General features: G+C 36.7%; 1 protein-coding gene across 1 annotated transcript; it reads left to right on the top strand.

Annotated features, from left to right (window-relative positions):
* The first annotated feature begins 10,443 nt into the window (after positions 1–10,443).
* LOC145119821 (uncharacterized) lies at positions 10,444–13,703 on the top strand. Its single transcript, XM_079055568.1, has 5 exons — positions 10,444–10,671; positions 11,331–12,082; positions 12,163–12,287; positions 12,379–13,269; positions 13,363–13,703. The coding sequence occupies exons 2-5, from the start codon at positions 11,396–11,398 to the stop codon at positions 13,445–13,447; spliced, it is 1,788 nt and encodes a 595-aa protein (XP_078911694.1). The 5' UTR covers positions 10,444–10,671; positions 11,331–11,395; the 3' UTR covers positions 13,448–13,703.
* The last annotated feature ends 656 nt before the right edge of the window (positions 13,704–14,359 follow it).

Below are 14,359 nucleotides of genomic sequence, written 5' to 3'. Positions count from 1 at the left end.
TAAAAGGGTTGTAGCCCATAATCTCTATTGAAAAACAGAACACATTCATAGCTAAACATGATATATAAGACAAACACAATGATTAATTAACATTTCCAAGCTTTACCCTTCAAAACGATGTTGCTACTGTGTTCTTCAACTTTCAAATCGACCAAAAAGGGCTTTGGACGACTTGTATCTTCGTACCAAAGGTTTCCTTTGGTTGCACATCAATTTAGGTTTTGGACGACCTCTATCAAGTCATGTCGTGAAGCTTGGTCCTTACCCCGAGTCGGTCTCGATCTTCTCGATGTCGCAATCCAGTTTTGAAATGTAGGCAAGCAACAAGCGGCACACTTTTTAGGGTTTTTGGCCGACCTTCAATTTTCAATCCATTTTTAGCTTCTTTCAGCTCCAATTTGTTCCTTTTGTTCTAATCCATGAACTTACCTATAATTATTCAGAGCAAAGCATTTTAAGTATCTTTTATCTTTAATTATATAAGTTAAACTTTAAATATTAAGATAAATATCCCAAAATATATGACTAAATAGGGCAATATCAACTATCAACACATATAAATTGTTAGACTATATCCCAAGGGTTGCAGCCCTAAAATATACTCTGACGATCAAGTTAGCATTAGGTATAAGGCTATGATTATGAGAAATAAGCTAGAGTGATAGAGTCTACCTTTTACCTTTTAGAGTTGGTTGTTATTTATAGTTGAGATTAATTGTGATCATGAGCATCTTCATATGTTTTGTCATTATCAAGATTTTTATTTTCATAAGGGATGTTGATGTTAGGTCATCATCTTTTTTTGCTAAGAGTGGAAAATAGATATAAAGGGTTAAGGTAATTCTTATGGTCTTTCCTATTTGATAATTACTGCCATGAACTTCCATTCGTATGTGCTAGTCACACTTGGGGATGTGATGCACATTATGTTGGGATACAACAAAACAAGTTAAGCACTTCAGAAAAATATCAAACAAAGTTTAGTGAACTTGCATAAATAAAACTTCTGAAAAAACATAAATCAAGTGACACAATATTTAACGTGGTTCGGTTAAGGTGACCTACGTCTACAGGCAAACGAGAGAGAGAGAGAGAGAGAGAGAGAGAGAGAGAGAATATTATTAACTTTCTAGAGCTATTACAAACACTCAAAATTATATCTCACTTTGAGCTCTCACATAAATCTAGCAATTTACAATGATGGGGATATGAACCTATATATAGGAAAGCATGGGAAACCTTAATTCTGATGGGACAGGCCCATCTATAATTATCCTATTAAGGGGATGCCTTAATTTCCGACCAAACATGGAATGTCATGTAGACGCTTCTAGAACTTCATCCTTTAGAGACATTGTATTGGTACCATTAATACACCACTGGCACATTAGGTGTCATTGAGTGGCACCTTCTGTCACTTGGTGACACTTCCTGTCACTTGATGGCATCTCATGTCACTTGGTGGCATATCTTATCACTTAGTGGCATCTCCTGTTACTTGGTGGCATATCCTATCATTTAGTGGCATATCCTGTCACTTGGTGGCATCTCCTATGCATGACACTTCATCAAGGTGCCAGGTGGCACATGAAGGGATGTGGTAGCACATCAAGAATACATATGGCATACCAGGAACATATGTGGCAGGTCTTGAACATATGTAGCATACCAGGAACATATGTAGTACATCAAACCACCTATTGGCACATCTTCCATCAAGATGTCACATCCTCCTTTTAGATGGCTCATCCTCCTTATAGATGGCACATCCTCCTTCTAGATGGCACATATTGATTCCAAAGTGGCACGTCTTCTTTAAAATGGCACATCATGAAGCATAGCACATCACTGGTGCTCCACTCTCCTTCCTGATGCTCCACTCCAACTCCAAGTGCTCCATGTTGATGCTAACTACTCCATATTGGACAAGACTTCATACCCCAATAATCTCCAACTTGAAGGTGTGAACAACTTTAGATGTCATTCAATTTCTTCATCATTCCTCAAAGTACTCCCCCGTCTCTCCTGCCAAACCCTTATCTTCAAACTTTTGGAAGGCCAGTTAAAGCCATGTCCAACTTCAACTTTTTAGTGGTAAACCCCATAGTACCTTCATATATTGAGTTCACCATACCAAGGATTTTCTTCAGCTTAGTAGCCCCTTGGTTTATTATCTTGACTGTTTCTGCAGTTTGCTCAACTCGTCATCCATAGCCTCCTCCCACTATATGAACTTAATCCTTAATGCCTCTGGTTTTGACCTATTCTCACACATCAACAAGTCATTGGTTGATGGAGAATACCTCAATGGAGTACTTTGCTTAGATGGTCCTCTGGATAATAGGAGGTTTGATCTTTGAACCACCTACAACTCCAACCTCATAATTATTATCACCAGAGCTCCCACTATTTCTAGATATATCATAGCTCATACTGCTTCTTGAATATCTACATATCCTTTGATAAGTGATAGATCTTGCATGATTCCAGGATCCTCCTACCAAAGAAACTAAAGTGGGATTATAAACACCAAAATGAACTGAAACCGACTTTCTTATGTATACCAATAGAACATGGCTTAGAAACATCTATCAAAATCTTTGAATTTCGCATTCTCCCATTCGATACAAGCTTCCTCATTCCCTCCTCACTCATATGAACAAATCTTTTATGGCATATAGTGGATGTCCCAACTCCCCTCTCACCTTATTTCTGACCCTTAGCAACGATCAAGTTTTCCTTCTTCATTTTCCACTTATGATCACCAAATGTGACATGATGACCTTAATTATTAAGTTTCCCAAATGATATCAACATCCTCTTTAGATCTGGAATGAACTTGACATTCTTCAAAGTCCAATCCGTACCCAAAGTCGTCATGAGAACCATATCTCCGACACCCATAATATCCAAACACTTGTTATCTACTAGTCCGACCTTCCCTTGTGAGACATCCCCAATTTCACGACACGAAAAGACCGATTTGTTTATGCTTGATTTTAAAAATCAGAGTATCTTTTAAAGAAATACGTTGCGGAATTTGTTCCCAAAAACATGATAAATATATTATCAAATCATTTCCGAGGAAATGTATTTTATTCATTTTAAAACTTTGGGATGTCATCGTCAATACAGAAACATAAGCATAAACAGAACTTACATTCATTTACACTAGTGATTTTACATCTCCTTTAATCTCTTAGTGTAACGTATCTTCGTATCGACACCTGTGATACAAATAACTTGAGTGGGTCAGGTTGGGAAACCTGGTGGGTACATAGGGTTTTCAACCCACAATAATAAAGTTATTGTGTTTTATCATCAAACAATTAACCCAATTACCCATGCCCATTATCTTCTTTATTTCTTAAGTATTTACCCGTAAGAATCATCTATCACTCATTCCTAAGGATTCATCCTAAGGAATAGGCACGAAGTACATCGTCGCTAGGGTTTATACAACATGCACTAAATCCATAGCTGCCAGGGTTTATACAATAGACACTAAGTCCATAGCTGCCAGGGTTTATACAACATGTGCTAAGTCCATAACTCTCATTTATCGACAGTATTATTCACGGAAATCCACCTGCAATACATGTCAATGGGTTTTTAGAGTACATCTGATGAACATATAGTTCACAACACCTACAGGTTGCGAGCCTGCTAGTGTTCACGGACCGTCTAGAATAGTCCATGGTTGTCATCCATACTCTGCTGAATGACGGGGGCCAACTTTTGGGTAAGGGTTTCTCTCATATTTCACCCCTCACCCTCATCTCATGATCTATATCACCGACCACCTCATTTATCCAACTCATCTTTCATCACATACCAACTATTTCATCTACCCATGTTTTACCCAACAGTTTTGTAGATATAAAATACATATACAATTTAAATCATTTAAAACCTGTATAAATCATTCATTCAACATCCATCTCAAATAAACAAACAATATATATTCACATAGCACATATTTTATATAAAATACTTCATATCTATGTGTAAGATGAAAGTGACTATACACTCACTTGATAAGACGGTGATTGGACAACACTTCGTTCCTTAAAACAATATTTTTCGACGAAACCGTGAGGTTTTCTCAAAAACCGGGTTTCATGCGGGCAGAGTTTCAACTCGAAAAAATTATTTTCTCGGGGACTTCGGGGCTTCGGGTGTTAGGGATGTTCCCTAGACTTTTGGGAATGTTAGGATAGTTTGAGAGAGTTTAGAGAGTGAAGGATATGAGAAATTGTAACCTAAACCCGGAGAGCTTCACATTCTATTTATAGGAGGCTGATGCCTCGCATTACGCTGGGCGTAATCTTCATGTACGCGGGGCGTACCGCCTTGCGAGGTTCTACGTTGGGCGTCACTTCGGTACGCTGGGCGTACGAGACGTGGCATTGGTTCGTTATCCGGTCCTCGGACGTGTCGATGGGGTGAGATACGTGCCTCTGTCCGAAGAAAGAGGTCGACATGGCCAACTTCTGACCTAGTCCGAGTACGCGGGGCGTAAACTCGTACGCTGGGTGTACGGCTTCGCATAAGCTTCGAATTTTATGTTTAAAACTTCAAAAATTCATATCTTTTGTATACAGGCTCCATTTTTGACGTTCTTTATATCCACGTGTAGGTGAGATTATACTCTACAACTTTCGTTTAGACTCCGTCAACAAATTTTGACTTTATTTTTAAAGTTATATTTTTAACAGGTCGGGACAGGAAAATTCTGTTAAAAATTCATAACTTCTTCATCCGACATCCGTTTTCGTCTGTCTTTTTACCGTTAAATTACTATCGACGAGATCTTCGATTCTCGTTTAGGTTGTGTCTGCTAAAAATTTCTCGATCTAAAATTCGAGTTCCGGGTTGCATACTGCTATGCCAAATTTTAGAAAATTCATAACTTCTTCATACGAATTCAGATTTGGACATTCTTTTTATGCATGGTTTCGGTTTAACGTGTACCACGACTTTCATTTAGATCGCTAAGGCTAAAAAAAGCAATTTATCGTAAATTCACTTTTTACGTCACACAGCGTCGTGCCGGTTCTGTCGCGAAACTTCGACAGGTTATAACTTATTCGTTATAACTCGAATTTCGGTATTATTTATATCTCCGGAATCCTTGTTTCAACCACTACAACTTTCTTCATAGATATCGGGTTTATCTAACATTTATTTTCGATGCTTATTTTTATCCTTAATTTATTAAATCATAATAATTAAGTATAAAGCACATAAATTAACATAATTTATTCTTATTATTTCAAAACACGTTACAATAGTTGACCTAGACTATTACATCGTCTTTAATGTTTAGCCCATAAACACGGACGTTTTACACCTTGGTAAAGTCTAAAGTTCTGCATCACATTTCTGGAATGACTAGCGTGAAATGATGCACCAGAACCCTAGACCTAAGATTCTATTGAGTTTTCAGCTAAAAAATTGAGTGCTTCACCTTCAAAATCTTCTGACATATTCATATCCTTTTGGCCTTTATCTACCATTAGCATTGGATACTGACTTTTGACATGACCATTCTCTTTGTAGTTCCAATAGGACACGTCCCTCCTATTGTTCTGTCCACCTCTCCTCTTGACTTTTTTATATTCCACTACCCCCACACCCTCTGTTGGACTCCCTTCCTTTGTGTTCAATACTCAGAAGACTATTTGAAGCTTCTCCAGCACTCCGTCTATATACATCTGTAACGCCCGTAGATCCGGGCTAGTCAATTTAGAGACGATAAGCATCAAAAATGACTTTTTGATGGAAGATTATTTAGAAGGAGTAATCTTAACTAAGTTGTAGTATATGTTACAAGGATTCCGTACATATAAAGAACGCCGAAATCCGAGTTATAACGAAGAAGTTATGACCTGTCGAAGTTTCGCGACAGAACCGGCACGACACAGCGCGACGTAAATAGTGAATTTACGTTAGAGCGATATTTGGCCTTAGCAATCTAAATGAAATTTGTAGAATACGTTAAACCGAGAGCGTGCATAAAAAGAACGTCTAAATCTGACTTCGTATGAGGAAGTTATGATTTTTCGAAGTTTCAGCATTAGCAGTATGCAGCCCGAAACTCGAGATTGAGGTCGAGTGATATTTAGCCAAAACTTTCTAAATGAGAATTGAAGATCTCATCAATAGTAGTCCAACGATAAAAAGACAGATGAAAACGGAGTTCAGATGAAGGAGTTATGAATTTCGAACGGAGTTTTCCTGTCCCGACCTACTAAAAATAGTATATTATAAATATATTAAAAATAAAGTCAAAATTAGCCTACAAAGTCTAAATTAAAGTTGTAGATCTTGTTTTTACCTACGCGTCGATATAAAGAACGTCGAAAACGGAGTTCATATGCAAAAGTTATGAATTTCTGAAGTTCGGGGCGCGAAACCCCAAAACTGTCAGAGACCACGACGTGGCAAAAGTGGCCACGACGTGGCATGGCTTCTGACGCCTTCTGGAGCCTGACAGAGCAAGTGGATGATGACGCATGCAATGACGACCAAGCCTACAATGTGGAAAATGAGAAAACAGCCCTATAAATAGATTTGAAGGGGGTAGCCGTTTGTGGTTGCCAAATCTCTTCTCTCTCACCCATATTACCTCGATTTACGTGCAAAGAAGTACCCCCAAAGCCCCGATATCATCCCGATACCCGAAGCGAGTCCCGAAGCCCTGAAGATCCCGAGGAGAAAGGAGTTTCCGAGCCGAAGCTCTGCCTGCAAGAAGCCAGGTATTTGAAGATATTCTAGTTTCACCAAAGAGCTACTACTCTTAGAGCCGTAGTGCTGTCCGATCATCTTCTGATCAAGTGAGTGTATAGTCCCTTTCATAAACACGATCTTAGTACAAGTATTGGTTGAATGTATTATATCTATGTTATGAGTGAGTGTATAGTTACTTTCTTCTAATATATAAGTATTAAGCATTTGCTACGAAATACGTGTTATGTGTTTATATATTGTTGTTTATTTGAGATGATTGTGGAATGGATGAATTATATAAGTTTTAAATGAGTTAAACTGTATATGTATGTTATATCTACAAATATGTTGGGTAGAACATGGGTAGACGGATTAGTTGGTGTGTGATGACGGATGAGTTTGAGGATGAGACGAAAGACGAACCTTGGTAGCTATGGATTTAGTACCGTATAGACAAACGTTGGTAGCTATGGACTTAGTACCTACACTGGTAGCTATGGATTTAGTACTGTAAAGATAAACCTCGGTAGCTATGGATTTAGTACTGTATAGATGAACCTTGGTAGCTATGGATTTAGTACCGTATAGACGAACGCTGGTAGCTATGGATTTAGTACTGATAGATAGACGATGATAGCTATGGATTTAGTACTGTTAGATAGACGATGATATCTATGGACTTAGTACCTGTTAGATAAACGTTGGTAGCTATGGACTTAGTACCTACACTGGTAGCTATGGATTTAGTACCCGATGAATGAGCCATAACAACTATGGAATTAGTGCTTTACGAAAGAACCTTGACAGCTATTGTCTTAGTGCCTAATAAAGAATCCTGACAGCTATTGTCTTAGTGCCTAATACGGAGTGAACGAATAGATGACTCTTAGGGTAGACCCTTAAGAGTAAGGAAGATAATGGGGATGAGTAATTGGAATGATCGTTTGATGATTGAATATATATATATATATATATATATATATATATATATATAAGATATAATATTGTGGGTTGAAAACCCTATATGCTCACCAGGCTCCCAAGCCTGACCCACTCAGTTTTCTTTGTATTACAGGATTGTGGCATAAGAGCATAAGTTGGCTGACGTAACGAGAGATAAGGATTATAGGCCTGTAGTTATAATTAACTGTGTAAGGTCTATGTTGTTCTGTTTATGCTTTTGGTCTGTATTGAACATGACATCCCGAGATTTTGTTATATAATGAAAATACATTTCTTTAAAGAAATGATTTGATAAATTCTTATCATGTTTTGTTTTGGGAACAAATTCCGCAACTGTTTTCTGTAAAAGATTACTCTGATTTTAAAAACAAAGCATAAACAAATCGGTCTTTTCTGGCCGTGAAATTGGGGATGTCACAACATCCTCAACAAGGATTAAATTGCGAAGGTCTTCAAAGGTCAACATAACACCCCCAGTTGAGATGCTAACTGTTGTCATTGTATCATACCAACTATCCGTCAAAGGTGATAATAGTAGGAATGTCGTCATGTTACATTTGGTGATCATAAGTGGAAAGGTTATAAAATACATTCTTTGCCAATGGCAAGGTTATAAAATACATTCTTTGCCAATGATAATCTCACCACACCAATGTGCCATTTGATCTAACAAATCCCAATCCTCCTGCTTCATTTCTTTAGGTTTACTTTCAGATAATGGTTCATGTAATTTCTTTAGGTTGAGGTAGTATTCAATTTGTATTTTCTAGAAACCGAAATCCTTTCCATGTAGCCTAGGCTAGAAGCTAAGCACGACTTTCTAGCAGTGGCTACAAGGTGCATCACCACCTACAATAGTTTCATCATTGAGTTTAATCAATGCAATAGCAATACTGGAAGTCTCAACGTAATTGTAGAGCTCGACTAATTTGATATGAATGGTAATATGATGGTTCCACAAAGCATAATGATAAACATCTAGTATTTACTAAAATGGGGTAACTATGGACTAAATAGGATTTTAAGATGTGTGTAAAGTAAAGTGTGAAACTATTAATGAAAGAAATGCTTAAGGTGTCTATACATTGGAGGCTCATGCATGTTGCGACCGGGGAGAGGGGGGGGGGGGTTAAGTGCGATTCAAATGTGTAATATACAAGATATGAAATTAATTTATAATAGTATACGACTGAGATTGATTGAAAAAACTTTGATTTGAGGTAAAACCTTAAGAAAAAGGAAGGAAGAAGTGGTGAATTCGACTACTAAGAAGGGTGAAGTCAACTGAAAAGATGAGCTTTGATTGACAATATCTACACCAACAAGCAAGCATGGCCTATTCAAACAACACCCCCGACAAATATCAAATCATGATCTTGTACATTAATTGTTTAGATTCTAATTGGTCGATCCACTAATGGAACAGATTACCCTCTATGGCCTTGGTAAATGTTTTATTATCCTCATATTTAGGCTGATGGGTGTGGAGTGCGGTTCCAAACCGTGGGTGTGCCACGTCAACCGCAAACACCGCCCCCAGGGTGCGGTCTCGTGCGGTCTTGGCCGCACTGCGGCTAGAAATGGCCGCACCCTCTTTCTTCTCTCTCTATATTTATGTGTCTTTCTCTCTCTTCTCCTTTCTCTCACCTCTCTCTTTCTCTAACATGATTTCCACTCCCTGGGTGTGGTAAAGAACCACACTTTGTGTGATAAAGATGATGTGGCTCCTATGTGTCAAATGAGGGAGTGCGGTTCCTGTGGCACCACTCCCTCCAGCCTTATACTCGATAAAGAAAATCTCATACAAATGTACCATATATGTACACGTTGATAGTATTTGTTTTGTAATTATATATACATATCATCATAGATCTATAATAGGTGCTTTTTGTTTCTTATGTGGTTGGGATTTCGTGGACACTTTCATATTTGTTGGTATTTATGATTTGTTTTGTGTGATAAAAATTATATTCTTGCAAGTGTCGCTCTCATTGAGGTACAGTTTAATCAACACGTATGTAATTTATTTTGGGTAATTACATAATACAAAATTCAGTTTTGGTATGTTTGTTGTTTAAGGTAATTATGTTTAAAAACCAAATTGTAGGATAATTAACTTTAACATTTTTACCTTCAACAAATACATAATTAAAAGTTAACTATTTAAATAAAACAATTTTTACAGTTTGTTAGCTTAGATTTTTTTTTTTCCTTTTTAAGTTTAGCCTCGTTTTTAAGGCAACAAATATTTGGTAATTTTAAAAAAGAAAACATAAAATGGTTAATTTTATAATGTAATTTGGCTATTTATTTTCTTTACAATTCTAGTACAGTGGAGTATTATTTTTCAGAGTTTGCATACAATTAATATAATAAAAAATCTTTATTTTAACATTTTCAATAAAGGCAAAATGTAGTCAAATGATTTGTTAATTACTATCACAATTGTTCTAACCATATATTAAATACATTAAATATATTTGTAAATTTCCAAAGAAACATGTAAGTGATACGACGACGTTTACATCTTTACCCACTACCCTTATCAACTGGTCTTCCCGTTGAATTCAAGACTCCATAAATCGCGTAATGAAGCAAGTGAAAAGGCAATCGACATTCCACAACAATTAAATAATCAAAAAAACAAAAGAATTTTTCCAGAAGGGCAGAATGGTCAAATCCGTCTTTTTGTCAATGGCTCCTTCTAATTTTTTCTTCTCTATTACAAAAATAGACGTTACAGCTACGCCATAATTTATGCACCTCCCAACCGAAAAACGTGTTCCCCTCTTCCCTCATTACTCCCTCTCTTTCTCTCTTTCTCTCTCTCACACACCCACACACACAAACACACACACTCTTTCTCTCTACTGTGTGCTGTTTGTTGCGACTATTTTACCTACTCTTGACCGATCGATGACTCTTAAATTTCATTCATGTTTATGAAATTCGAGACGAAGAAGTAGTATTTCACAGGTTAGTTTCTTTGATTTAAGATGTTCTTTTCAATCGATTCACAACCTGTTATTCGGATTATAAATGTGATGTTTATGGAAATCTAGGTTGAGATTCGTCATTCTATCATGTGTTCCTATTTTATTTTTTTTGTTTTAATTTGTTGTTCGTTATAATCGCTTCATAATTTGTTGTAGTTATGTTGCTATTTTGATTATGATATTGAAATCTAGGGTGAGATTCTATCTACTGTTCGTATATTGTTCGTTTTTAATCCTGTGGTTTATGTTGTTCGGATTATAAATGTGTTCGTATTAGAATCTTCGTTTAGATTTTATACTGTGTTTCTTTTTACTTGCAGTGATTTTGGTTGAGGTCTCTTTAATTTTATTGATTGTAGATATGTTCTTGAGGAATCCTTCGTACATAGATTTTTTGAAATTGCTTTCGGAAGATTGTAAAGTGGTTCTTGATGCAGATAATATTCAATTCTGGGGAACGAATATGGCAGATTAGGGTTCTAAATCGAGAAAATAGAAACCTAAAACTATTTTAACAGTGATTCGTAACTATTTCATTGCATTCTCTTCTGGTTATCGGAATTGATTTTGTCGAACTCCAGATATATAACAAACATCTGAATTGTTGGATTTTTCTTAATGACTTTTCTATATGATCAGGATATATGGGATGAGTCGCAGTTGAACTAGACGCGTACAACACCAGTGCTTTGGTGAAGAAAAAAATGGCTGTAGCTGGAATGAATAGTGTTACAGTTCTCGAATCTTCTTATCTTGGAGAGAATTATCCTCCAATATCAAGAAGACGTGGTAATCAAGAGAGACCAATCACCCGAACATCATTCATCAGAAAAATGTGGCGTGATCTTGAAGGTGAAACCAGATTCAAGGAGATTGAAAGGCAACAATCAATCCGTAACACAGGAAGCAGCCAATGCTCATGTTCATCATTAGGTGCAGAAAGTGAAGAAAATGCATCAATAACCACTAGTGAAGTTGAAAATGAGTGGCCTCGAGACCATAACCAAATGGAACTTCAAAATGTCCAACGCTCTCCTGCTCTTTGTCTTGCTGACAAACAACGTGTGAGGCAAATTTTCCGTGAATGGGGAAGCAAAAACAGTAGCAACCATGGCCACCATGGACACACTTCACATAAGAACAACAACTGTTCTAGGGTTCAAGGAGGTTGTGAAAATGAATGCAAAAGGGTGAGATCAGTGAGGCAATGGATTGAGTCAAATTCAAACACTACTCGTGAAGCAGAAACTAGTGGTTCCATTCGTAGGTTATATGGTAGACAAGCTCTTCTTGACTTACTAACAAGGTTTCAGATGGAAAGGAAACAAGAAATCCAGAGTTTATTGGAGAATCGACCTGTTTCTACCTTCAATCATCGGAATCGGATTCAGGTTTCAAACATTTCCATTCCTTTTCCATTTCATATCATTTCTTTGATTCCGATTCCAACGTTTCTCTTTCCATTCTTTAGTCATTGCTGAGAGGTAGATTCTTATGGAACCAAAGATTTATTCAAGAAGAGAAGTCTACTTCAAATGCAGCAAACGAATTGGGGTTACTGAGACAAACACAAACACAAAAAGTATCTGATATAAGGTAACTTTTCTTTAATTAAAGTTTACCTTTTTCTTTTAGTTTAATCTTTTTTTTTTTGTTATTTAAATCTGATTTTTCATTTGAAAAACAGGAAAGGAATCTTATCAAGATTGGGCAAACGTCATGATGAGCCCCAGTATGATACCTCATCTGACAATAGCATGGACGATCAGGATCATCCAGATGAAATCGTTAACCAAACTGACACCGTTAACACGATAACCGCCGTTAGTCAATCTGATAACGTTGACTTTGAAACCAACACAGACGAAAATCCTGAAGAACAGAATGAACAAGTTGTGGAACACGAAGAAAACCATGAATTAGCGCTGATTGAGTTCATTGAAACCAGAAGCCAAGAACCAAATGTAGAAGACGATGGTAGTGAATGGCGTAATTTGACTGACTTAGAGTCAAACGAGGGTTTACACTCAATCGAGAATGAAGATGAATGGTACGACAACGTTTTGGAAAACACAAATACTAGAGAAAATTGGTATCTGGAAGCTTCGGATGATGATGATAACAACAACAGGCCAGAGCTTCGAGAACTTGTGAGAAGGAGAAGAGTCTCGAATCTTCTAGAAAGTGATTTCCGTGAGAGACTGGATCGATTAATACAACAACGTCTGGAACAAGAAGTTCAGGGTTCTGAATCGGATAATGACGACTGGATGATAGAAAGAGAAAATCATGAGAGTGAAGAAGATGAAAATAATAACGAAAATGCCACTGAGGTTGTTGAAGTTCAAACACAACGAAATGATTGCCAGATCATTGACGAGTTACGTGTTGACATGGCTATTCTTCAAGAACGGATGAACAGCATGCAAAAGACATTGGAGACTTGCATGAATATGCAACTTGAGTTGCAAAGATCTGTGAAACAGGAGGTTTCTTCAGCTTTGAATCGAAGTGAAGAAGGGGAAAAGGGTTGCTTTATATGTTGTGATAATGGTGGTTTTGATTCGACATCCGATAGGTAAAAAATAAAATAAATATGGAATTTCTTTTCTTTTTAACTTTTATATTATAATAGTTAAAAATAGTTTTGACGTGGATGTGTTAAATGTAGGTGTGGTGGACACGTGTACGTATGCTCAAAGTGTGCAGGGAAGATTGACTGGTCAAAGGTGAAGGAAAGTGTAAAGCACCCGTAAAGCTGAGGTGTGGTGGTGAACATACTTTTTTACTATACAAAAAATTAACAATGTAAACAATGAGAATTAGGATTTGGAATAACGAGGTGATGAGATATACTGATATACATAGGCGAACGAGTTTTGGTTTGTTCGTTTATGTTTTGTGGTTTATGACTATGTGGTGAATTGAGGCTTTTGTGGTTAAAACTGGTTGTTTTTGTTGAATGTGATGAATGATGATATCGATATAGCCTTGAAGAAGCTTTTTCTCTCATCTCTTTTACTTGTAATTTATGCATGGAAAGTTGTGCTATGTATGGAAATACATTTACCACTTTATAAAAGTGTATACTACCAAAAATTGTCAATAATGTACAAAAATCTATGTCACTTAATTGTCAATAATGGACAAGATTGTCAATCACCGAATCATCAACTAACTTGTCTTAAGGTCACAAGGTCAGGTCTACTATGTACTCCACTACATTTGGCAGAGTAGTGTTTGTTATCACCACAACCTTCCCATTCTCCTTAAAGAACAACTCCTACACTATAAAATTTACATAATATATCATTTCTACTCATAAATCATGTTCTAACAATTAAAGTGACATGATATTTTTTTTGATTTTTGGAGTTCAAGCGAAAAATTTTGAAAAATTGAACGTAGCTTGACTTTTGATGACTCAATATGAACTTAATGCATAGGTAGGTTCCAAACACATCATTAAGTTTATGAGCTAGATCGTAATTAAGACACTAAACTTTATTAGAGTCCAAATGAGGCTTCATCTCATTAAATTAAGAAGTTTATTTTTCCTCAATTGAATGGATTTTTGGATTTTGTTCCAGTGCATTTGGGATTACCAAATTCGTCCATTAACACTCAAACATGGGGAATCAAGGTTGAATCTCCATGAATGAACTCAA

This window comes from Lactuca virosa, chromosome 6 (genome assembly GCF_052849685.1).
Source record: "Lactuca virosa cultivar CGN04683 chromosome 6, Lactuca_virosa_CGN04683_v6, whole genome shotgun sequence".
NCBI lineage: Eukaryota > Viridiplantae > Streptophyta > Magnoliopsida > Asterales > Asteraceae > Lactuca > Lactuca virosa.
Note: the sequence above shows the minus strand (reverse complement) of the source record. Positions and strands in the feature narration are given on the sequence as shown.